Genomic DNA, 26,118 nt, shown 5'->3' on the forward strand with positions numbered 1-26,118 from the left:
TGCTCCTTGATCCATCTTTGCCACTTGAGGCTTAGGTAGCACTGGTGACCTCATACCCATTATATTTCCACTATATGCAATAATTTTCTAAGACATGTCTTTGTAAACTGGTTGGGGAAACAATGGTTGATAGCCATATATATACACACACAAATTGTCCTATTCCATTTTTTTCTCTACTCTGTATGTAAATTACAGCTATGTGTTGCTTTGCCAATTTCATAAGCTCCTGATTTATTTCTTGTAATTTAGAATGGAGATTTGAAATCCATGCTGGGAGGAACATGAAGCTGTCATAGTCTAGTCCAGGAGCAGTGCTTTCTCTCATTCTCCTGGATTAGATTTCAGGGTTCATGTGGGGAGAGCCTCTGGACAAGCATTTCAATTGCAGATACACCTCAGCAACTTTCATCATTAAAATGGGACCATTCCATTCCAGTTGATCACAGCACCTTCCCACTTAGTTCGGATTGCCATCTCGATAGAAGGGAACCTTTTTTCCAGATCATTGTCCGTGTCACTCTGCTTCTCTTCCCAGTGATGAGAATGAGTGTCTGAAAGAAGAAACAAATGCATTTTTCCTATTTATTTATATTTGTACCCAGCCATTTTTCAAAGGACCTCAAGGCAACATATCTAGTTCTCTCCTGGTCCTCCTTTTTATCTTCACAACATCCCTCTTGGGTTGAGAGATAGTGTCTTGCACAAGATCACTAAGCAGGTGTCACAGCTGAGTGGAGAGTTGACCCCAGGTCTCATCTGAACACAAGAACATAAGCACTATCCTGGATCAGACCAAGTACCCATCTAGTCAGCATTTTGATCACTTTAGGGCCAACCGGCTGCTCACAGCTTCCCAAAAGCAGGATGTGAATGCAGTGGCACCTTTCTGCTGAAGTTCCCCTACAACTCTATTGTTGGAGGTAGCATATAGGAGGTTCTCTCAAGACTAGCCTTCTTCCCCATGAATTTGCCCAATCCCATTGTAAAGCAGACCAAACAGTGGCCATCACAACATCTTGTAGAATTGGATTCCATAGCTTAACTCTGAAGCACTGCATGAAAAGTACCTCCTTTTTATCTGTCCTGAATCACCCACTAGTCAGTTTCATGGGAGGACCCCAGATTCTAGTATTATGGGAAATGGAGAAACATGTCTCACTCTTCATTTTCTCCAAACCATGGATAGTTCTGAACACTTCTATCAAGTTTCTCCTTACTCACCCTTTTCCTAGGACCACAACCCCAGCTGTTGTAACCTTTCCTCATATGGGAGTTGCTCCAGAACTTTGATCATTCATTTGTTATTTTCGGTATTTTTCTTACGATATTGACCTCCATGTCTCCCTTGTATATTTGTAAATATAACAGTTATTATAGTGACATCACAGATCTCCAGTCCTTTTCCCCCAAAGGAAACTATATGAGGTAGCACTGCTCTTAACATCTAACTGGTTGGGGAAGTGTGAAACATATAAACCTATTTAGCCAATTGAATCTGGACAAACTTTATTTTTATATTTAAGAATTTACTTACATTACATATGTACTTCTTTGGCTTACATTGTAAAACTGAAGGCTGCAGTGTTTTGCATGTTTCTATGCCTTTTGAGACCTATTTTACCACTACATTTATATCCCACATTTATTTATTTATTAGATTCATATCTTGCTTTTTTCTAGCAGACTCAAAGTGGCTTACATCATTCTCTTCCTTCTGCTCTCAATCTTATCCCCACAACAACCCTGTGAGGTAGGTTGGACTGAGCATCTGTGACTGGCCAAGTCACCCAGTTGGTTCCATGGCTGAGCAGGGACTCTAGAACCCAGATTCCCTGAGTCCCAGTCCTGTGGTCTTAAACACTACACCACACTGCTCTCTACTCTTCCCACAAAAAGCAAATGGCAGCACCCTTGCTTTAATGCCAGCTCCCCATGCTATTCTCACAACAACTCTGTGAGGAAGGGTAGGTTGAGAGAGAGTCATTAGCTGAACTTTATCCAATGAGCTTCATGGCTGAGTGGGGTTTTGAACCTGGGTCATTCTAGTTCCTGTCCAGGACTCTAATCCTTGTGCCACACTAGTTCTCAAGATATCCAAATGTTCAGAAGATGCTTTTTAGAAAACATGTGCCCAACTCTTCAGCCTGTCTTTTATTCTGCATAATAGAGAGACCTTCCCTGACATTCTTTTGTTACTGAGTGTTTCATAAAAAGAGAAGGAAAAAATGAAATAGTTGGTCTCTTAATGGATTATACGGCCTAGAACAATTTGGGCATTCTTCCCCTCCCAACAAGCTTTTAGAACTCTCCTCAGGGAACCTATTTTTCTTTAGAAATGTTCTTGTCTCCTAATTGCTGGAGTTTTCTTTCAAAATTTGCTCTCAGAGCTGTATTTTTAAATACTGTTTACTGTGATCTGTTTAAGATTTGGGCATTTTAAAAGGGGTTGCTTAAAAACATTTTTTTGTCTGGAATGCATTACTTCTGCATATAGCTCCCACAGTACAGAAAGCAGAACAATGCCAGTTTAAAAATCAAAAGGTGCACTCAGATCAATATCCACCCTGCCACCATTAATTTATGACGTTGCAGAAATGCACCAAAAGAAAAAGAAAAGAAAAAGAAAAGAAAAAAGGATTTAAGCAACATTTACGTAAAGGGCAGTGATGGGCATATGAAGCTGAAAAAAGCTAAGTGTATTCTTGTAAAAGTTCTCTTTGAGAAATCTAAGTGCCTACCTATTGTTAGATGCACCGTTGTCTTTTGCGAGGGCTGCGCATTATAAAAATACAAGTCAAAGAGATGTTCCATTTTCCAGTCCGACAAGAGCAACCTGTTGGTGCTGAAAAGAACACTGTAGGTTCCATTGATATCGCACAACCATATAGGCAATTTAGGGGTCTTCAGCATACTGCCAACCTAGGGGAGAAAGCAAGAAGTTTACACACAGACAGTGGAGTGAGTAGAAAAGTTAACAGGTCATGTTTGCGGGTTAAAAACCCCTCTTCACTTAAAAAAGCGCTCTTCCGGGGGTGGTTACACTTTTCAGTGTGTCTGCATGTGTGCGTGCATGTGTGCACATGGGGGGGAGGGGGGTGTTGGGTATGATGCAGGGCCCCAGAGAAGTAACTTGGGACCCAGAACAAATACTGTCACTAGATAAATGCATTCTGTATTTTAGGATATAGCACTTAACGGTGATGAATTAAGGTTAAAACCTTTTTATTTAATGACTGTTTTAAAAATTAATTTTATTGTTAATAGTGGCTTTTTTATTTTTGTTTTTATATAATTTTACTGTATTGTTTTATTGTTTTAATTCTGCATTGCAAGCCGTCCTGAGATGCCAAGGCATGTGGTGACCGCATATAAACGTTTTAAATAAATAAATAAATAAATAAATCCTGGGACAATTTTCAGATAGGATGGGGTAGAAATATTTTAAATAAAGAAATAAACTGCAAAGGCCATTATAACTAGAGTTACATTGATGAAGAAAAAGAAACAAAAGAAAGAGTCTGAATAGTAAATGCATTTTCTCTACCCTAGCCACCAAAACTGATTTGTTGGGCAATGTATGCCCTTCCCTTACCAAGCCGTATCCATCTGATGCCCCATTTCTTTAACTCTGCATATCCAGATTTTGCTAATTAATTCACAAGATCAAGGGCAACTTCAAGCCAGAGTCCAAGCCTCACTAAACTTGATAAACGGACAACAACCAATAACTGTGATTAAATTTAAGTATACTACAGTGAGTGAGTGGATACAATCAATGAATAAATAAATAGATCCTAGTCATAATACACTGATGAAGTTTAAACTTGGGGCAGCTAAGCAAGAAAGGCATTTTCTGAAAAGAGATTATAAAGGGAATTTAAAAACAAAGCTGCCGATATTGTAACCCCCCCATACAAATGTATGGTGCAGCCAATATGGGCGAGGGGACAATTCTGGTTGCCCCATCTCAAAAACTATATTGTTGAGTTGGAAAAAGTGCAGAAGAAAGCAACCAAAATGATCAGGGAACTGGAGCAGTTACTCTATGAGACGAGACTAAGAAGTTGGAAACAGTTTAGGAAGGAAGAGGACAGTGGTCCAGAACTATCAAATTATGCCTGAGGTGCAGAAAAAAAGTTTGCCACAAAATTGAGAATCAAAAATTGAGTTCATCCGATAAAACAGAGTGGCAGGAGATTCAGGACAGACTTCTTTATACACGCATAATTAACATAGGGAATTAATGTGGGAAGCAGGATCTATCAGAACATTTCTTATGTTGCTAGGGCCAACGGATTCAGTAGGATGGTTATGCATCTTTTTATATATCCAGCATTTGTATCTCCCATTTAAATATATTTAGCCTTCCTTAATATAGTGCTCTCCACATGTGTTGAACCACTGCTTTCATCTCCCGCAAACTGCATGGCCCTGTCTAGATGGCACCTGATATTCATTCGTTCGTTCTGTGTTGGTTTCCATCCCAATACTTCGTTGTTCCTGCAGTGCTAGGAAAAGCCCTTCCTCTTTTCACAAGCATTTTAGAAACCCCTGTAACCTTGCACATCAAACAGGATACTGCAGAGCTGCAACGGATGCAGAAAAAGGGCAACCTGAATGATCATGGGTCTGGAACATCTCTCTTATGAGGAAAGGTTTGCAGCCTTTTCACCTTAGGAGAAAGATGAATCACCAGGACGTGAGAAAAGGGTACATAATCAAATTCTGCTTGCTGTGGAGGAAATGTCTCGGGAGAGGTTTTCTCCTTCCTGTCTCATAATACTGGAACCTGATCTCCTTCCTTGATGCTGAATGGTGGAAGATTTACAGCAGACATAACAGAAGTAGGTCTTCACATGGTCCATGGTTAACAATGGAATTTGCTACAACAAGCTGTGGTGATGGCAGCCAGCTTGGACCATCCACCGTCATTAATGGCTCGTAATCCTGATGGGCATATAATACTTCCAGAATAATCAAAGGGTTTATATCAGTCGCTGAAGCACATGAATGAGAGGGTGACATTGCTTTCATGTCCCACCTGTGCGCTTCCCAAAGACATTTTAATTGTTAATATTATTTGCTTATTTTATCTGGCCAGGGCGACTTATTTTATATTGTTATTTCTTGTATTTTAATTTATATTGTGAGCCGCCCCGAGGCTTCGGCGAATGGGGTGGCATAGAAATGTTTTAATAAATAAATAAATAAATGTTGCTTGTTCCACAAGGACAGAATTCCAGCCTTTGACCTGTTCCAGCACAATAGTCCTCCTCCAGTTACTTTTATGGTGTTGTGTCTTCTAGTTTATTATATTTTTCATATTTACATTTTAATAGCTTATTCTTTTTTGTAAATATTCTGGGAAGACCTTCTTTCCTTTAGAATAAAAGTGGCCAGGTTAGGTACATTCATTTAACCAATGTGAGTAATGTCACTTTTAATTTGGCCAACAGCTTGCATATGTACCTGAATCCAACAGATACTCAAGGGAAATTCATTTTAAAATGTTTCTATACTACCCTTCAACTGATATCAGGGCTCTGTACAGCAAGTTAAACAATTGTAAAATAAAACAAAATCATTAATCATGGCAAGAAATACATAAAATCAACAATCACATTAGTCAACTTAAAATAAGACAGTTTAAAATGCTTGGGCAAACAAAAATACAGCAACATCAGGGTGCCACAACAAAGAAGGTTCTCCCCTTTGTTTTCACACAAAGTTCCAACAGTACTGTGAATTTTCCTACCCAAGGCAATTATTGTGTGTTTGCCATTGTTTATCAGTTCTTTAGATGTTGTTGTGATCCTTCAGTTTTGCTTCAATGTCTTATTTTTGTTTCTTTTAGAGCAAGAAAAATGTATCATTTATAAAAGCAAACAGCCCACCAGTTTTTTCACTTGTGTATTTGAGTTATTCTGTTGTACCCCAGTGCCACCTAAAGGTTATGTAGCAGAAAAACAGGAAAGGAAATACTCTTCATGTCAGTTCTACAACAAAACTGAAAGTAGGTACAGTGGAGTAATTGCCTCATATATAAAAGCCTTTTGGAGAAGGGTCTCCTTTGACAATCTTAAAGCAGAGTTGGGCTGCTATGAGGAGAAGTTCTCCCTCAGATTTTGGGGGTTAGTATGTTTACCTCACCTGCAGAAGACTATAATGTTCCACTTCTTCCTTGCTCCAGTGTAAATAGCCTACATCACTGCGGGATAAGACTCCATGACTCAGCTTTTGCACACTGCCTTCAGTGTCAATCTTCTGGAACCCATTAAACACATGTGGGCTTGCTCTTCCTGTTAAAATGAGATTCAGAATTGCCTAAAAGGGGAAAGGATCCACATTCAGGAGGTAGATCAGAAACTGAGCTCAAGAATGACACCAAAAGCCAGAACAGATGCCAAATAGATGCATTCAGCCAATTTGCTTCGTTTTGTTGCTGCCCCTTAAAGTAGGCTAGCAGGATCTATTAGATATGCTGCGAAGGAGATGGGCACTGTATGGCTACATACTTCCCCATGTCCCCCTCCTCTCTGCATTTAAAAGCAGTTGGGACAATTTAGTTCAGAAACAAATTAATGCAGGAGGGTTAATGCTCCTTCCTCGTATGACTTAGCAAAACGTTGAGCTTGCCAAAATTGTGCAAATTCCATTCTGAAGCTGTTCCAACTCAATATCAGATTGTGAGCTTTGTTTTATTCTTTTTTGCCTGAAAATCCATGTATATTTTCTGCATATTTTTCCAAAAGTACACATCAATTGTGTGCAACTTTGAAACATATATATATTCCTCTCCCATTGGTTAAGGAGTATTTGTGTGGATTTCTCAAACGTACACGTTTTCATGTTCTTTCCAAATGCACACATGTTGAGCACAAAGTTTTCTGTGATGGATTTAAAGTGAGAGATTATTTATTTATTTAAGGATTTTTTTATCCCGTACTATCACCAAAGTCTCAGGACAGTGATACAATAGGAAGCACAACGTCAACATCCTCAATATGCCCCAATTAAAACAAGTATTAAATCTTATTTATTTATTTAAAACTTTTTTAGGGAGTGCAGGTGGTGCAGTGGTTTAAACTGCTGTGCTGCTGGGCTGGTTGATCGAAAAGTCGCTGGTTCAAATCTGCACAACGGGGTGAGTTTCTGTTGCTCCATCCCAGCTCCTGCCAACCTTGCAGTTCGAAAGCATGCAAATACAAGTAGATAAAAAGGTACCACTTTGGTGGGCAGGTAACAGCGTTCCGTGCACTTTGGTGTTTAGTCATGCTGGCCACATGACCATGGAGACTGTCTGCAGACAAACGCTGGCTCTCTTGGCTAGGAAATGGGGATGAGCACCGCCCCCTAGAGTCAGGCATGACTGGACAATATCAAGGGGAAACCTTTACCTTTTAAAACTTTTTTAGACTGTCCCTTACCAAAGTCTCTTAAGATGAAATCTTAAGATGTTGGGAAAATAAAAAAGGTTTTGGCCTGGCACCAAAAGGAATAAAGATTAGCAGGAGAACTGTTCATAGATCTCTTGTGCCATGCTTGCATTGGGCAATGCACACATATTTTTCATGTTATCCTTTTATCTCTACTCTTTGTAGCTACAAGATGCACCATTTTTCTTTTTTTAATTGGATCATCTCAGCAGCTATGGCAGCTAAGTATTACTATCATGGCATCCTGGCATATGACAATGCCAGCACATGTTTAGAGAGATGGTGTTACTCGGTACGAGATTTCCACCAGTATAGTAGCTATTCTAACAAGTGGCATTAGCAATGACAGAGCAAATTACTGACTGATTACCTGCTGTTCCCTATCCTCACCCTATTCTTTCGTGAATATAGAGTTCTCAGAAGTGCAAAGTTGCTTACTTACTGAGTTATTAAATTATTACAAGGTTACCCCTTTTCTCTGAAACCCTGACAAGTCACTGCAAGTCAGTGGCCCACTTTAGACAACACAAAAACCCAAAGTTAAATAGACCATATGTTGTTTACAATGTGTGAACTGTGTCAGTGTGTGTGTGTATGTGTGTGTGTGTGATAAACCCTGAGCTAGATGGACCAAAGCTTGTTAAGAGATGTACACATCTGTAGTAAGCATTAAAACCAAACAAAGGACTTTAACCATCCTAATTTTTTCATCTTCCCTCTTTTATCTTGTCAGAGCCTGCAAAGATACAAAATCAGCCAAACAAGTATTGCAAATGCCCCCAAAGGGATGATTCTTTAAAATTCTTTTTGCCTTTAGCATTATTGAACCTTTGCTCTCATTGTTTTATTCTGAATTGAATGAATTGATAGACCTCTGACCATATTTAAGAATATCTCTAAGTGGTTTTGAAAAGTACTGAAGGAAAATGTAGCATACATACACAAACCTACTTGTCTACAGATGAAGTCTCCAAGTCTGCATTGTAACAAATGGGCTGTTGTGAAATCTAGGTCTTTTTGAAGCCTATTCAACCAAACAAAAGAAAACTTTATTGTTTTCAATTACAGTTTGATGTCAGCATGTTATGCATCACCAGCCTTCTTGCCAAAAAATGATCTGAGTTTCAGCCATCTTATGATCATTTCTCTATTATTTATTCCTGACCTCACCTAAAAAATCAACAAGGCAGCAGACAACATTTTAATGCAATAAGTCCTTCAAAAAAAGAACATTACAGACAGTCCAATCCTGTGATTCCTAGACAGCATCTAAACAGCCATAGGATCATTTGGATTCCCACTTTTGAAGGTAGAAAAGAGACCTTGGATCTGAGAATCCACACTCAGAATTCCTTCCTCCCATCTTGTGGCTTGTGCAGAAAGAATTACACTGTTGCATCTCCAAGACCAAAAGAGGGACCTCAGAGAAGGGACAGGTATTCTGGTGGGTGGGGTGGGGAGGAGAGTAGCACTGCCAAGAGACAATTTTTTCAGGGGGCACCTCAGCCTCCTTCCCTCCCCCTCCCGATAACCTTGGCTATGTGGCAGGAATTGGCTGCCTAGGTGCAGGGTGGGACCAGTATGGACATAAATTCCTCTTCCCTCTCTACACAGGATGCCTGTCGTCCTCCATGCTCAGAGGGTCATGGGCAGCCTCATTCAATTGCACCCTAAAACACCAAAACTTTGTATTTTGAAAGGTTAATTTGAAGAGAACCATGATATGAAGAAGGCTGTGTTGCCAAGAATGAAACAACAGCTATACCTGGGAACAGCAAGTTAATGCACAATATTCTCATCATGTTCCCACAGCACAGCATAAACCTGATAAACAGTATGATAAAGTGGCTAGAGTGCCAGACTAGGGCTGTGGAGATTTGGGTTCAAAGCCCCACACTGCTATGAAGTTTATTGGAAAGTTTGGCCCAGTTATTGTCTCTTAGCTTCATCTAACTCACAGGGTTGCCATGAGGATCATGGAACATAAGAAGGGGCAGAACTGGCCATGGGTGCTTTGGAGAAAGCAAAATGTGGATGTAAACAACAAGCTCTGTTGGATGGGCTGTACTGGAAGAATGGCAAGGAGTTTATTCAGGTTCAACAGGTAGTGTAGAGAAATTTCCCAGTGTCCAAAAGCCAGAGCAGTTTCTTGGCTTTCAGCTTGTTGGGAAGAGCTCCAGTAATAATTGCCTTGAATGTGCCTTCACCAATCATTCTCAAGAGAAGGACTGATTTCACTGTGAGAATGAAATTGCTTCCTCCGCTGAAGCAGCTTTGTCCCCACAGTCTCCTAGGAAGTGGGTTGTGTCCTGTCAACTCCTGAAATAATGAGGGGTGGGTGGGTGGAAATGTATGACAAAAGGCATTATCTTTCATTCTGGCCTGGAGAGAGAATTGATGCATCACTCACTCAGACAACTTTGGACATCCATGGAGCATCCTCTGGCCCTGGGGCATTCCCTGGGGAAGCAATTCAGCCAGGGAGTGTAAGCTTTCTTTTGCTTGCTCATATTTTGCATCCATATTTCATCACGGTGTTCAATGAACCACATTTTCATCCTTGATAAAGGTTTTTTAGTTTCTTCCTAAGTATCCTCAGATCTAAAGTGAGTTCCCTTGGCTGAACCAAATTAGAACGTAATTTGTTAACCCATCTTCTGCCTGAAGAGATCTTAAAGTCCTCATAATACTAGGTAAACTGATTCCCATAACATCTTACCTTGTTCTCATAACCCAAACTTGCTCAAATTAAGAGATGGCATGAGGAACATTCAGGTGTAATGGGTCCTACCAGGCAAGGCCTTCACTGTACCCCGAAAGGTTCTCTGGACATGGCAAGCAAGCATGCTCCTGGCATCAAGAGGAGCATCCAGAGCTTTGGGAGGATTCACTGGGATCACACTGCAGGAAGAAAGATCAAGCTTCCCTTCTGGTGTCCCATGGTCCTGATTCTGATGTTTCCCTCCTCACATGGTTGCCCATTGTTTACAGTTAAAAGAATACATTCTATGTTAAGCTACACGTTTAACATGTAGTTTGGTTTTAAATACTTTTGGCAAGCAAAATATGTTGTATAGTTAAATGAGAACTGTTGCCTTTGCATCCTTCTGTCAAACTCCTATTTTCCATTAATATCCATCCAGAAATGATTGCAAATATCCATTTATTTTATATATTTTACTACATTAATATTCTGCCTTTTCTCCTCTTGCAAAGATTGTTCTCCTCCCCATTTTGTCCTCACAACAGCCCATGAAGACGTTCGGCTGAAAGTCAGTGGCTGACCCAACATCATCCAGGGACTTTCTGGGCTGAGTGGCAACTAAAATGCAAATCTCCCGAGGTCCAGTACAGCACCCTAACTGCTGCATCACACTGGTTTTCTTACCATGCTATGGCTTCTCCTTAAAATGTGATCAGTGTGGGGGCTCATACTTCTAAAAGTTTCTTCCCTGCTAAGATTTTTAAAAATAATACTTATTGGTAGGATGCATGGAACATCTCTACATCTGGTATCATACCAGTGCCCTCCCCACTCCCGCTGACCCTCCTGCAACTCTTCAGGGTTGCTCTTTGGTGCTAAATACTGAGAGTCGTGATTTTGCCAGAAATACACAAAAAGCATTTAAGCTGCAAAAAGCATTTAAGTAAAAAGGAGCAAATGTCAAAACATTCCTTGGCTTAAATCTAAGCATTACTAAAAATGGAAAAGCATTTTCTTACCGCTCAAATGTCCTTGAGAAAAGCAAGCTATATAGAAATAAGATCACCCCATGGCTTCCGTCACAATTCAGCTGATTAAAAGGATAGAACGATGAGCGTCTTTCAGAGTTATGTTGACATATATATTCATAGTTCACCTATTTGTAGGACTAAAGCTGAGGGGAAAGCATTTGCTACATACATAAGTTTGTCAGCCAGAATGCAAAACTTAATTAGCCATAAATTGGATCAGAACAAAAGACAGAGCCATTTTATAGCATTGCTGCCTGAGAATAAGGCCGCAATTCTGTGCACTCAGACCTGGGGACAAGCCCCATTGAATAACTAAGTGCTTACTTATACTCAAACTTGCATAAGTGTAGTTCCACCTTATACAACCTGGCAACTGATACAAATCTGAAAAGCCACTGCATATCCTCTACTTACATAGTGTATGTGATCACAGAGAAATTGCTGAGCTGTTTCTTTCTCAAAAAAGTCAAAAAGTTGCACCTGCAAATGAAGATTTAAAATGCTATGAATGTAGGAATAATTTTTGGAAAAGATGTTGTGTGGTGTAATAATTAATTCATCCAGTGTTGTTACAAGCAAGAGCAGCTCATTATAATTTTGTTTTTATTTATTTATTTTTTGGATTTTTTTTTTACCCCGTCCAGTCTTTTTCAGGTCTCTGGATGGCTTACAAGTCAAAATCCAATAAATACGTATAAACCCAAATAATACAAAATAATCCACTACTGAACATAAAACATAGTTACAATATTAAACATTAAAATTATGGAAAAATAAAAAGGTCTTGATCTGGTGCCGAAAAGCATATAATGTCGGTGCCAGGCAGACCTATCTGGGGAGCACATTCCATAGCCAGGGTGCCCCCCACAGAGAAGGCCCTCCTCCTAGTATATTCTCTCCTAACCTCCTTCAAGGAGGATTCCTGGAGCAGGGTCTCTGCTGCAGATCTTAAGGGGTGGGTGGGTATGTAGGGAAAAAGTAGTTCCTTTAGGTATCCTGGTCCCAAGCCATTTAGGACTTTATAGGTCAATACCAGCACCTTAAATTGGGCTCGGGTTTCAATTGGAAGCCAGTGAAGCTGATAGAGGACCGGGATTATATGAGAATAACAACTGGCCCCCGACAGCATCCTGGAAGCTCTATTTTGCACCATCTGAAGTATCCGGACCATCTTTAAGGGCAGCCCCACGTATTGTAGAGCACGTTACAATAGTCCAGCCGGGAGGTTACCAGAGCGTGTATCACCACTGCTAGGCAGTGCTTGTCCAGGTAAGGACGCAGCTGATGGATCAGCTGAAGCTGAAGGAAAGCGCTCCTCGCCACTGCTGCCACCTGGGCCTCCAGGGTCAGCTTTGGGTTCAGGAGCACTCCCAAGCTGCGGACCCTGTCCTTTAGGGGGAGTTCAACCCATCCAGGACAGGGCCAAAATCACTTACCTGAAAACCTGAACCACCTACCAAAAGGACCTCCATCTTATCTGGATTGAGTTTCAGTTTTTGCTCTGAACATAGTTTTATGGAGGTTTCCCAATCCCTGGACCCCACTTTTCCATTGTAATCCAGGCTCTGCTCATACCAACTCCCTACATAGGTGGGCAGACAGTAGATCTGGATATACGGAAAGGTCTCTGGATGATTCTCATTAGACCAACAAGAGATTCCAATTTCCAGTTGTTTTAACAAAAGCAGCAGCAGAATGATTTCCCCAGTGCCAATATTAGCTGCTGGAATGGAGATAACTTGGGTAGTGAGGAAATGACTTTAGTGTGGTAAGAAGGTAAACTTAATTCGGTTCCAGTACAGAACATAAATCCCCAAGCCAGGGATGTCGTTAGTTCTGGGTCCATGAGACCCCAACCCTCACTGATTTCCTAAACCTCTATTCCCCAGAGATCTAAGTGTCATTTAATTGCCATTCAGGCAGCAATTTTCAAGTGGGATTGCAGTTGGGGAAGAAAGGTTTAATCCTTTCCTTCTCATATACTAGAATACCTCTTCCCTGGCATGGCAATTAAACTTAGGGGGAAAATCCAGAGCTTCTATTGATACCAATGGCATACTTTTTCAAAAAGCTTACTTGCCTATAAGGAGGGAGATTGCCAGGGGATATGCAAATTGTATGGAAATTTCTGACACAATAGGCTAGGCTCCAAGCACTTTAAATGCCCCTCTGCTTAAATCCGACATTCTGCTTTTAAAGTCCTGGTTCTTGCACCTGGCTCTGGTTCGTGGTTCCTTTGGCTCTAGAGAAAAAAGTAGAGCTGGTCTGCTGGTCTGGAAGCCTGGTCACCCCTTCTTACCTCATTCAGAAAGTCGCATCTTAGCAGAATGGAACCGAATATATAAGAATGGAAGCCAATGCTGCATTGGATTCATCTAGTCCAGCCTAATTTAATCCTTTTACGCACATTTGTGTAAGTGTCTATGTGTAGGGGGTCATAGGATTGCTCCCTAGATGACTCTTTTGTTATTATGCTGTTGTATTTTACTGTCTCATCTTGTAAAACACATCAAGCTGCTTTTAGATATGGGAACCAGTATATAAACACATAAAATATTGATGTGCTTTTGCTGAAACATCTGGGCAGACCCTATGACATTTAACAATACATGGAGCAGCACAGCAAAACAAAGAACCCCTCCCCCACCATATTAAATTTAAAAGAATGAATTGCAGAATTCAGTACCTCAATTCACACAGCAGCTTCCCTCCCTCCCTCCCTCCCTCCCTCCCTCCCTCCCTCCCTCCGTGTGTGTGTGTGTGTGTGTGTGTGTGTGAGAACCACCCAGACAGCTTTACTTACTGAGTTACATAGAAATACAGTAAATATTTTTTTCATCAAAGGAAACTGATTTCCACCAGCGGTTCGGCTGGGAATAGGAGTTCTAAGTGTTCGTTGTTTCTGACACAACATAGGATCATGTGTATGCTTTGAAGACTGTGTGTTGCCTTTTAGAATCAAGCCCACTTCCAAATATACATCTTTTAAGAACATCGCTTCTCTTACTTTTTCAGTAAAGTGATCCACTTTGTAGTCTATGCTTGGAGTAAAATATGTGTCATTGGTGACAAGACAGACAGTAGCTTTCTGACCTTCCCCCGCTTTCCACAGAATCCCAGCCAGAGCTGATGCAAGAGCCTTTTCTTGCTCTGTTTGACTTATCTCACATAAACTGAAAAGCCAAATAGAAAGAGTCTATGAAGGGAACCACACAAATCCACTGGCTAATCAATAGACCACAGAATAGCTCTTTGGATAACACTCTCAAAGAGCAGCGAAGGGCTTTGCACAGCATGACAACCCACCATGAGCTGCAATCCACAAAGGGTTATAGTGTCACGCAAGCCCAGGGTGCCTTGCTCATGGGCAACAAACCACCCCAAAAATGTATAGGTCATTGTACCGCTGGTGGATTGCCATGACATCTGAACATAGAATAGATAGACACAGTATAGACAGCAGAAAGCTTTAAAAATGGAGCTGCAACTTTACCAGCTGCCAGAGTTAACTGTTTGTGTGAATGGGGTAGCTGGCACTTTGCAAAATGACGGATTATCAGGAACAGGTATAAAAGTGAGGGTATCCTTGAGACACATGAGTCCTATTCCCTGCCCCACCCCCCACCCCAAGTTCTTGCTACAAAGGGGATGAATGACATGCCACCACATTTCCATGAGCTAAGATGTTTCATGCTCTTGGTTATGTTTGAGAGCTCAACTTTTGACAGCTGTCAGAAGTAACCGAAGGGGAAAATGAACTTGCAGACTCTGTGGGGCAATAACTGGATGGGTACCTGCCAGCTTGCACTCCTTTGCATATTACTCAACCAAGGCTCCTCAGTCCCATATCAGTGTAAGTGCAAACATTCAAAGTTGAACAAGTGAGCATAATTTTAAAAACCAACAATTCTTTCTAAACCTGGCAGAAATCATGGTTTCTGAATTTACTTAGCATTACCCATAATTCTGCATCTGGAAGATATGGCAAAGTGTGAGTAACTGAAGGTGGCAGTGAAAGCTTCCAAATTCCCTGGCATGGGAGGAAGAGAGGGGAGGGGAGGAGAGTGACAACTTGACGTTTGCTCAGACTCATTGAAACTTTCTTAAGCTACTTTTGCTTGAAGAACTGTCTCCTCTCATATATACCTGTCCAGAACTAAGGTCATCCTCAGTGGTCTTTCTCTCCGAGCAGTACCAAAGGAAGTGAGTAAGAAGAAGGCCTTCTTTGCCATGGCACCTTGGGTGTGGAATGAGCTTCTTGGAAAGCTTCACCAAGCACCAATGTGGTTTTCTTTCTGGTTCCAGGTGAAGATCTTATATTCTCAGGAATCCTAGTCTTTCAGGCACTGCAGTTTTAAATCATTTACTGTATTTTAAATTTTTGTATTGTAGTGAACTTTTACTTCTACGTTATACTATAGTTTTAAAATTGTATAGTGTATTTTATTTCTTCAACAGTTGTGAACTGCCTGGAGTTTTGGGTAATGGGTGGTACAGAAATATAACAACACATATAACAATGGATACTGTGACGGATGGTTGCTGAGACATATAGATGTTACAATTGTGTCCTTTGCACAATAAAGCTAAATTGGGCCAAATTTGCAATATGGACTTGGAACTCACATTCTGGGACCCAAAACACAAAGGACATATGTATTTTTCCCTACTCCAAATGGATTTCCTTACCTTTGGAAACAAACATTTTCTTCTGTGTTTTGTACAAACAATAAGTATTTAATTATGTTGACCTGAACAGCCATCTGAACTGCTGCTGCTCCTCCCTGAAAGAAAGCATTAGTGAATTGCACCACAGAAATTGTGCTGTTCTGCACATTAAGTGTGATGGGCAACCCTCCCAACAAAACACAATGGACTTGGGTAAGCACACATCTGAAACCAGCATGCAGGGAAGGTTTAGGAGAAAACTGAAAAAGGTACTGCAGGCCATCTCTGGCCACACATTATTCATTTAAATGAATTTGCTCTGCAAGGTGAACATTATCAGGAATATATAGGAGAGCTTCTCTGGATACAAATACTAGTCAGTGATGATGGCTTTCATTGGCATCACCGGCAGAAGGAAAGGGAGGAATGGAAGAAGGCTACTTAGACAGTTACACTAATCTTAAACACATATAGCTGTGACGGCCAGCAGAAGATTCAATACATGGGGCAAAGGGGCTGATTCACATGGTGATGAGTTACTTCTGCATCAAAATTCTAGATGTACTCAATAGCCATCTAATAGGTGACTTCTTTAATGAGAGGGTGCTTTACAATCTATTTCATTCTCAGGATTTGGTGAAGTGGGGAAAATGACTAGGTTGAGAAAACATAATAACCCACCTGCAAAGACTGAGTATGAGTTTAGTGTGGTTGTCACTGAACCATGGGTTGTTGCTTATTTTGTAATATGAACCCAGCCAAGATAACAAACCAATGTGAGCAATCCATAGTTTTCAACCGAGCCACATACTTTGAGTCTCTTCATGGATTGTTCGTGGTTAACAAACCATGGCTTGGTAGTGCAGCTGGGTTCAAACAACATGATAATCCCTATTTCAACAACAATCCATGATTCACTGATAACCCACACTCAACCCCTGAGTGTGGGTTATGTTGTCTGAACCCAGTCACTGATTCCTATAATACACCGGAAGAAATGAACTGGTACAGAGAGATTTTGATCTGGGCCATCCAATGAGTATATGACTGAGCTGGGCCTAGCTTGAACAAGAGTATTTCTTTCTTTATAAAATGACTGATATATCTTACCTTATCTGTTTCCAGGGCATAGGCCAAGTCAGTATATGGATCATGGTATCTGAAATATGATTTTTTCCATTCATAGCTGAAAATTTGGAATGTGCTTCCAAATAACAACCTCCGTAGTCCCTTTGAAAAGGAATAAAATGGGCATTGTTACTAAAAAGCAAAACATGTTACTTGTCTGAGCAGTGAGGAGCTTCAGGACTCCCGGAGGTTACTCAGGTTCAGCAACCTCTAGCCTGGGGACCTAACACAACAAGTGGACGTTTTCCATCCATCCCGTCAGTTCTGCTCATTGCAAATAAGGCAGTGTCTCTGCTCCTCAATCACTCTGCATTAAATCTTTTGGAAAGCTTCCACTGGTTCCAATGTTTTAGCATGCAAAATTGCAATGAGGCAGGTGTCTTAGAGGGTGTGTGACTGCTGGAGTGGGAAGGACAAGTGTCTTCTCCCTAATATTGTGACCCCTCCTCCGATGCAATCAGACTTTCCAAAAGTTTTCGGTGCTTTCCTTATTGCCTCATCACTGGAAGAGGGCAATGTATGGATTTTTGAGGAGTCGAGCACCAGTGTGGCTCGGTGGTTAGATTGCTGGATTAGGGGCCTGTAAGCTCTTGGTTCTAGTCCCCACTCAGCCATGAAGCTCACTGGGTGACTTTGGTCCAGTCGCTCACACAGCCCAACCTACCTCACAGGATTGTTGCTGTGAGGATAAAAACAGAGTGAAAGAGAATTATGTAAGTTGCCTAGAGTCCAACATTAGAAGAAAAATGGTGGGAGATAAATGCAATGTAACAAGAACAACAACAACACTTATGAATGTGTGGGTGGTCAGTCTCATTTGTGGGACCCCATACATATCATGGAATGGTTCCACCAACTTTTAGGTGTAGGCATGTGCAGGCATATGGTCGGCTGAACTGCTTGCCCAGAACCAGTGTGGCCCTTGGGCCAAAAAGGATTCCCCAACCCTACCTCAGAGTGAGGAGCAAGGTCACAGGAGACATTTTTATTTGAATGCATTGACAAATATACAGGCTGAGGCTAAGTGGGGCAGTCGGAGTGCTACCATTCCAACAGACATTGCTCTATCAGTTTGGCAGGGGCACCCCCAGTACTGGTGGGTTCTTCCCTACTCTGAAAGTAACAGCCACCCCACAACCCAATGGGTAGATCTTTGCTCTTTCTGCTTCCTTACATTCCTGGCTTCCCCCTATCCCCTGCCTGGTGGGGGGAAGTGGGGAGCAGAATAAGCATTGCTTCTCTGCAGTGGCGCCCACCCTGTGCTGCCAAGTCTTGGGCTCCCCCAGCCATGAACAATCTTTGTACCAGCCTCATGATCCTGTGCTGCATGTGGCTTTTGTTCGTTTGCTTGGCTTATTTTGGATCTTTTGTAAGCTGCTTCTGGATTTGTTTCAAATGAAAAATGATATGTAATTATTGCTAATTGCTAACTAAATTGGCCTTCTCAGGCCATCTCAGCTTCCATGGAGACACAGTGTCTGAGTATGATAGACTATCTTTGGCAGGGCTGAAGAGCCACACTGATACCTCTGATTTCTGTGAGCAGAACCAAGAAGCACAGAGTTGGAAGGGATCCAGAGAGGCCAAACAAATCTAAATTCCAGAACAATGATATCCTTGGGGTCCTGGGAATGAATCTGGCTTTTCCAAAATGAAAAGGGCACTATAACCTCATCCTCCATGAGAAAATGGGGGTGAAAGAGCAGCATTCCCCAACTTGGGTGACCTCCTGCTGTGCTGAACTCTGACACCCATTATTCCCAGAAAGTAATGACCATGTTAATTGTCATTGAACAAAGTGGTGGTCCAACACATCTATCTGTAGCTTACAATTCTCAAAACTGAATTACCCCAAAGCTGCTGTTGGTCTTCCTGGGAAAAAATACAGGTACATTTATTGTACCAAATGGGGCTAATAGCAGCTTTGCAGTGGGTAATCTTTACGTCAGGAAAACTGTTCAAAGTACTGTCACTGCTGGAATCAAAACCAAAAGGAAGACTTCTTTAAAGGTCAGGAAATCTCATCATGATTCTCACTGTCATGTCTGTTTAGTTTCTTACACAAGGAAGCAACATCTCCCAAGCTGACTTCCTATCTGGTTTAATTTATTGATGAACAATTGGCATCTGGGAAAGTTATAAGGAGAAAAGGAAAGCATTAGCAAGAGCATGGGTCCTCAAACAACAGCCCAGGAGCCATGCCCATTCAGGCCTGCCATGCGCGCCCGCCACCGCCCACCTTGCACTGCGGGCAGGGAGGCAGTGGTTTGCTTGCTCGGCGAAAATGACCTCCAAGCAAGCAAGCAAGCAAGCTGCTGCCTCGTGCGCCCACCTCATGGCACATGCCTGCCCCTGCCTGCACCTCCCCTCCCCTCGTTGCATGCTTGGCCCCCACCTCAGTGTGCACGCCTGCACGCACTGCCCCTGCCCCCACACCAGCCCGAGCGCACTGCTGGCACCACCCTTCTGGCCCGCACCCACCACCGCCAGCTTTCAACTGGCCCCCTGGTGGAAAAGTTTGAGGACTCCTGAGCAAGAGGAAGGACATAAGAAGAACCATTCTATATCAGACCAAGGGCTGGTCACCAAACTGCTGTCTGTGGGAAGCGCACAAATGGGACAGGCATGCGATTGCCCCCTCTTGTTTGTGCTCCCAGCAAGTCATGTGTGTAGGCATTCATACTGCTCCTGTATTAGACTAGTAGCCATCTTATTCTCCATAAATTTGTCTAGCCTTCTTTTAGAGCCACCCAAGTTAGTAGCCATCACTACATCTTATGGTAGAGGATCCCATAGTTTTTTATGGGATGTGTGTAGAAGTACTTCCTTTTATTTGTTCTACATCTTCCACAATTCAGATTCATTGGAAAACTCTGAAGTCTCCTATTGTGAATGCATAATTTTATAAATATCTCTCATGGTCCCCCACATCTCTCATCCCAGAGTCTTGTAACCTTTCTTCAAAGGGGAGTTGTTTCAGCCCTTTGATCATTTTGCTTTCCCTTTTCTGCATTTTCTCTAACTCTATTAAGAATAGGAATAATGAAGTAAAATCATCTCATAATAGTTAAATCATGCTAAAGTAACAACATCAGTTTTGTGCATTCCACGTCCAAAAGCATCCTTGGGAAGCAACCCAAACAGTTATTCCTATTTTATTCCTTTTGAATAATTTCTAACAGCAGCAAACGACAGCCTTGATTCCAACAGTGCTCCTGGGATAGGATTTCTCTGTCTCTTTAATTCTGGTAAGATTAAGTTTCAGCTCATGCTTAATTGACAAGGTCTGCTTACCACAGCCATTTCCAGTGAGATGGGCTTCCCTCCTAGGTTTGATGAGACTTTGAGAGCTTTGGGAATGGAATAAAGAATATTGGATGCAAACTGGCTCTGGTTTAGTGGATTTGTAGTTTGGGATACTGCAGCGGTATCCTCTTTATCATTGTCCAGTTTGTGGTCTTGGAACTTCTATGTAAAAAATAGAAATAAAGGAACAATGAGAAATTAAGCAGTATAGCATATTACTAATCTTTTCCCCATCGTATTATCTTATTTTTATTGTAAATCATTTCTTTAAACAAAGGAATTCTAGCAAAGCTTATCCAATGTCTTGTTTTGTCTTTTATCTGCAAGGAGATAAAAGGGGTTTATCATTGCTTCAGAATGGTATGTCAGGAATCTAGCTTTTCTTTCCCTAAAGCACTTAATATAACATCTTAAAATACCACAAAATATTGAAAGATAAAGAGCACCATTGACTTCACAGAAACTGCAGTTTAGCAAACAATAATTTGATACCTGTTGTAATAGAGCTGCTATCTTTCTGTTAAAGGTAAATTCCACTGACACCGGTGAGCCTTACTGCTAGGTAAGTTGGTTGGGAGTTAAGAACTAAGGTGTCAAAGGTAATTCAGAATCACATAATTGTTCCTTTAGCATTCCATGTGTTGCATTGTGGTCCCTAAAATTACTGACTTTTTTAGGGACCACAATGCAACACATGGAATGTTCCTGGGAAAAACAGGAACCGCTCACATTCCCAGCAAAAAAATTAAAAAAAATTAAAATGCAGAATTCTTTTCTGGAGCAAAATAAGACAAATTGTTTTCTTACTTACTAGTTGACTCTTCTTTACTTCCTCTTGCAATATTTCTATGTAACTCAACTTGGAATCTACCCATCTTTTTATCAGCTGCAGCTTTGGTCTGTTATCCATAGCTTACCAATAGAATGAAAGTCGTCACAGGAAAGTTGCCTAGTGTCAGGTGACACTTGAAAAAAAGAACAACCTTGGCTCGAGGTCCTGGATTACCAAAAAGCAGGAGCTATCTTTTCTCTTCTCTTTTTGTTTTCTTTTTAAGAAACTATATGTCATGAAGTCAGGTTTGAAACTAGCTGTGAGGAAGTTTAAATAGATTTTTAAAATAGCATTTTAAAAAGGGATTATGTATACTTTTTATGCCATAAACTGCCTTGAGCACAAGGTTAGAACACAGAAGGAAATATAGATATATAATTTCTAAAAATTATATATAGGGTTCCCTGCATTTTATTGGTTTCAGGCCCTATGCTTTTAATAATACCTTGATCTGTTGACATCAACAGCTGATGATATTTATCTCTTTCTGATTACAGCAAGTCAAACTACTGTTAGGGAGATAAGCATTGAGCAAGCTTTTTTATGGTCACATGGAAAGCCTACACTATTTATTTATTTAATTTCTATACTGTACAACAGCCAAAGCTCTCTAAAAAGCAGTGGCTGGGTTCACACAACATGTCAAGCCAAAGTACAGATTGAGTGTGGGTTGTTGTTGAAATGTGGGTTGTTGTGTTATATACAGCCAACCACACTAAGAAGCCATGGTCCATTGACCATAAGCAACCTAGGAAGATAACCTATATGTTGTCAAATTGTGAACAGTAGGTTGTTCATGGTTAACAAACCATGGTTTGCTAGTATGGCTGAGGTCATACAACACAACCACCCATGTTTTGACAATAACTCACAGTTAAGCAGGAACTCACACACAATGGCTTGTGATCTTGTGTGAAAAGAGTCAGTGCATCGTGTGAATTCTGAACCCTCCCCACTTCTGCCCACTGTAATACTAGCTAAACTTCAGGAAACCTCAAGAGCAGAGTCTGAAGAAGCATGGAAGTTCCTTCCAGGGGGGAAAAAATGAAGAAAACCTGATGCATACTGTCAAGGTTTGATACACTCCTAAGTAAATAACCACATTTCTTTATTTTGGAAGTGAATATGGATTAGAAAAATGATTAAGAAAAGGTTTATTTTTATAATGACAATGGTATACTATTGTACAAGGAATCTCATGAATCTCCTGAGACGTAGTCGAAAAGGACGGCATAGAAATGGTTTATATAAAGAAAGAAAGAAATGTTGGTACCTGGTGAAAACATATCTGTATATTGACAAATTTGATTTTAATACCTGGCTTGGTAGATTTTCTCTTTTGTTGTTTTTATCTGTGTATTTTATTTTAATTGTTGTTTTAATGGATTTGGTATATCACCTTATGATTTGATAATGCAGGGAGACATTTAAATATTTTAACTTTATTAGTATATGTGTCTCCAAAAAACATCTACAAGTTGTTAAACTGAGTGGGGAAAACTGAGTTTATCTTCCCCCTCCAAAGAAGAGACTATTTTTACTGTTTGTTTAATTTGTTTTACAAATGAATGTTTTCATCAGCTGTATTCCTTTCAGACACAAGCCCTCTTTCAAAAACAATTGCTGGTAGTAAGAGTATAACACTGAAAAATAATTGGTGAAAGTTACCTGATGAGTTTTATGGCTCATTTCCAACCTGGAAAGGGAAACAAACACAGCTGAAACAGCTAAAGGCAAACATTTAGCAAATAGACAGTTCACAAAAATAGTGTGATCTGTGGCACATCAAGATCTCATAAGGCCACAGAAGCATAACATGGGACACATTTACTCAGAAGTAAGTCTCAATAAATTCTTGAAGGGATTCTTCCACAGGGTTGCAACCTGGAACATGATCTAATTATTGTTACAGGCAAGATTCAAGCAGAAAAAGGTCCTTACCCACCGACGTGAAAGATCTTCCGCCACTTGTCTAGATCTGATATTTTTCTGGATATCTCTTCTAGAGCCATTGGCTCCATGCTGCGTGCATCAGTGGATGCCACCTTGTCCATGTGGTTGCTGTGCATAATTATGTCACATGCACATTAAAAATCAGCTGTCCGACACACAAAAGCAGCTCATCCCCTTTTGACACAAGCGCTCATATGAAGTGTTTAAATAGCAGGAAGTGCTCACTCCCTTTTCTGTCTCCATCCCTGCACTTGCAGTAAACTGAATACTGTCACATTGCAATTAAACTTTCATTAGAGTTGGACATAGCCCCGTGTTTTTCTGTCCATTGTATATATGGCATAAATGTTTAATTTAAGGCACAGATTTATATCAAAATGGGCTGCAATTACATATCTATTTCAGGGAAATCGGAATTTTTAAATAATTGATGACACAGGCCTCAATACAGTGCAAAAAGATCGAGGGATTGTTTTCGCACAACACAATGAGGGATATGGTGTGCTTAAGAGTTAATGCTAGATTTTGTTGAATTTGATAGCAGAATGTCTAGAGGAACAGAATGCAACTAGGATCTTTTCCCTAAGTGAATGGCCGCAGACAGATATTTGTCATGAAGATCTCCTTTCTGCCAAACTTAATATATTTAGTATAGGAAATTTACTGTCACATTTAGAAAGGAAGAAACCCAATCTAAAAATAGATCCCCAGTCTTTGATGGACTCTCATTTATTGGCAGATAGGCCCTTCCCAAGAAATTTTGCTGCCTGAGGTAAAGAACAAGATGGCACAGTCTCCCATTGCATGTGCAAGATGGAACATTTTTCTTCAGCTTCAGTGATAGGATCCCACTCCTGAGGACAGCAGTCTAAAGGGTGTAGAGAAGGCTTCTTGCTGCCAGCTCTCAGCATCTGCTGCTTGAGGCAACTACCTCACTTTGACTCATGGTAGGGCCAGCCTTGTTGGCAGCTAGTTGTAGGCACAGATACAAAATACACTGTTACCTATTGTAACAGTGATAGGCAGACTTAAGGTTTGTCATATTTATAAGGACCCCAAGATCTGTCATCCGAAGCCTGAGGCAAAAGTCTTATACCTAGAATTAAAGAACAGGATGCTTCTAAGCATATGAATTTGCTTACAGTTGTTGTTGTTTAGTTGCAAAGTCATGCCCAACCCGTCACGACCCCATGGACAACATTCCTCCAGGCTCTCCTGTCCTCCAAGAATGAAATTGAGCTTACAGTCTTTTCACAGAAGTCCGTTCTTAGTTGCCACAAGCTTTCTTCATTGTATCAGTCTAGGTAGGGGAAGTAATTTTGTTGTTGCTGCTATTAAACTGGGAGTAAAGTTTGTGCTGAATACAGTAGAAGTCAGCGAAGCATTTTATTGCATGACAGTTCCTGGCAAGGAGGCAACATTCTACCTACAGAAATAAGGCACATTGAAAAGGACCAAAATTGTACGTATCAGTCAGTACCATCAACTTCATTCTAAGATTCTCAGAAACTTTAATCCAACAGAGCTGTAGTGTGCATTATATAAACATGAAATATATCTGTAATATTTTATGGTACTGGATAAAATCTCATAATTTATAAGCTTGTGAATACAAAGGGCAACAAAACAGATGACACACCAGATCCTCTACTTCATTTTGCTACAGATAAAAATGGAAGCATTCACTCTGGAATGTTCCTAATATTTTCTATCTAAGAATGCTGAAGGAATAATTTTCTCAAGGAAGTTCTTGTATTTTAAACCCTTTTGTGGATGATTATCCGTTTTAGGACCATCATGAGAAACCAGTCTTTTGGATTTTTTTTTTTTTTAATTTTTAAAAATATGTTGCCAGTTAATTCAGTAAGGACAGAACCCTATGGTGTCCTGATGTTGTCTGGGAAGCCATAGGATTCTCTTCAGACTCCAAAGGCTGACTGGGCCTAAGAGGGGAGGGGAAAGAGTGTGTGGGTCAAAGGGAGACTGAAGAAGGCTGGGCTGCAGAGTTGCACCATTTCCAGTTGGCATTCCAGCTCCTTCTCTCCGCATCACTGACCCTAAATCTAGACAGCTGAAAATGGCTGTGTAGATAAAATGCAGGGGGCACGTCCACCATCACGCCTGGCCAGTCTGGAGGCTTATGATAATCTGCTGCAAGGGCAACAGGCTTGCAACCCAAAGTTCTTTTTTTTCAAGCCCCCCATAACTGTCTTCCAAAAAGGAAGTCTCAACAGTATTGCTCTCAAAGATTGATACTGAAGAAAAAATGAAGAAAAAAATAAGATGTGATGTTAAATGCATCTTTGCATTATATGGGCAAATAACAGCCACTGGAAAGGAGTGGCAAAGATTTAGATCATGCCCAATGCAACAGCTCAGTGGAAACTGTTGTTTGCACTGGTAAAGCTGCTATTTCATGGAAATGGTTTTTGTCAGAACTGGAGTGGGGGCTGTTTATCCATTGCTAAAATGAGCATATACATTGCCAAAAAGGAGGAAGATATGGATTTGCATAATATGGGCACAACATTTAATTATGCCAATTTATATTAATACAAGCATTTATTCAGGTATTAATAATTACCTAATTAACAATTGAAATATTTTAAATATTGTCTACCTAATTGTGAAAGATTCCATCCCATTGTCCTGTGTAGTTGTTCAGGTGCCGACTATTGGTGGGAAAGTTCATGACTCCTTTATCTTAAAAGGCCTGGCCATTTCTTGGAGTACAGGATGGCCTTCAAGGACAGAACTGAGAGCCCTTCAAGCAAGGACACCTGGCTACCCTTGAAGAGCAGCAAAGGAGGACAAGGTTAAACTCCTCACCTGCTGTTCTCCTGATTATTATCCGTCACCAAGCAGCTGCTGTCTGCCTTTCAGGAAAACAAGTAGATGCCAAGATGCATTTAGGGATGTGTCTGGTTTGGCCCAGAAAGATAGCTGGCCCATCCCTTGCACAGTTTTGGATGTGTTTTAGGACACACTTGCAGTGAAACTACATTTTACCTTAGCAAATGTACTTTTCTAGGCCAAGAATGCTATTATCATAATTAT

The 26,118-nt window shown here is 40.8% G+C and overlaps 1 protein-coding gene across 1 annotated transcript; it reads right to left on the minus strand.

Annotated features, from left to right (window-relative positions):
- Positions 1-414: 414 nt before the first annotated feature.
- MINDY4B (MINDY family member 4B) lies at positions 415-23,162 on the minus strand. Its single transcript, XM_044432747.1, has 13 exons — positions 23,050-23,162; positions 22,777-22,804; positions 20,265-20,438; positions 16,953-17,072; positions 15,895-15,958; positions 15,724-15,751; positions 14,182-14,347; positions 11,589-11,654; positions 11,163-11,233; positions 8,391-8,463; positions 6,154-6,327; positions 2,742-2,922; positions 415-554 (listed from the first exon to the last, which is right to left on the minus strand). Exons 1-13 carry the CDS (start codon positions 23,160-23,162, stop codon positions 415-417), a joined length of 1,398 nt encoding a protein of 465 aa, XP_044288682.1.
- Between the last annotated feature and the right edge of the window lie 2,956 nt (positions 23,163-26,118).

Source organism: Varanus komodoensis, unplaced genomic scaffold, assembly GCF_004798865.1.
Source record: "Varanus komodoensis strain SLA01 unplaced genomic scaffold, ASM479886v1 scaffold25, whole genome shotgun sequence".
In the NCBI taxonomy this organism is placed as follows: Eukaryota; Metazoa; Chordata; class Lepidosauria; order Squamata; family Varanidae; genus Varanus; species Varanus komodoensis.

What these genes read in the sequence shown, in the direction of transcription:
- MINDY4B (XM_044432747.1), bottom strand. Translation starts at nt 23,162, where the DNA reads ATGGACAAGGTGGCATCCACTGATGCACGCAGCATGGAGCCAATGGCT. An exon ending in TGAGCCATAAAACTCATCAG is followed by an intron (nt 20,439 to 22,776) that starts GTAACTTTCACC and finishes TTTTTTACATAG; the next exon opens with AAGTTCCAAGACCACAAACT. An exon ending in TCTGTGATCACATACACTAT is followed by an intron (nt 11,234 to 11,588) that starts GTAAGTAGAGGA and finishes CCTTTTAATCAG; the next exon opens with CTGAATTGTGACGGAAGCCA.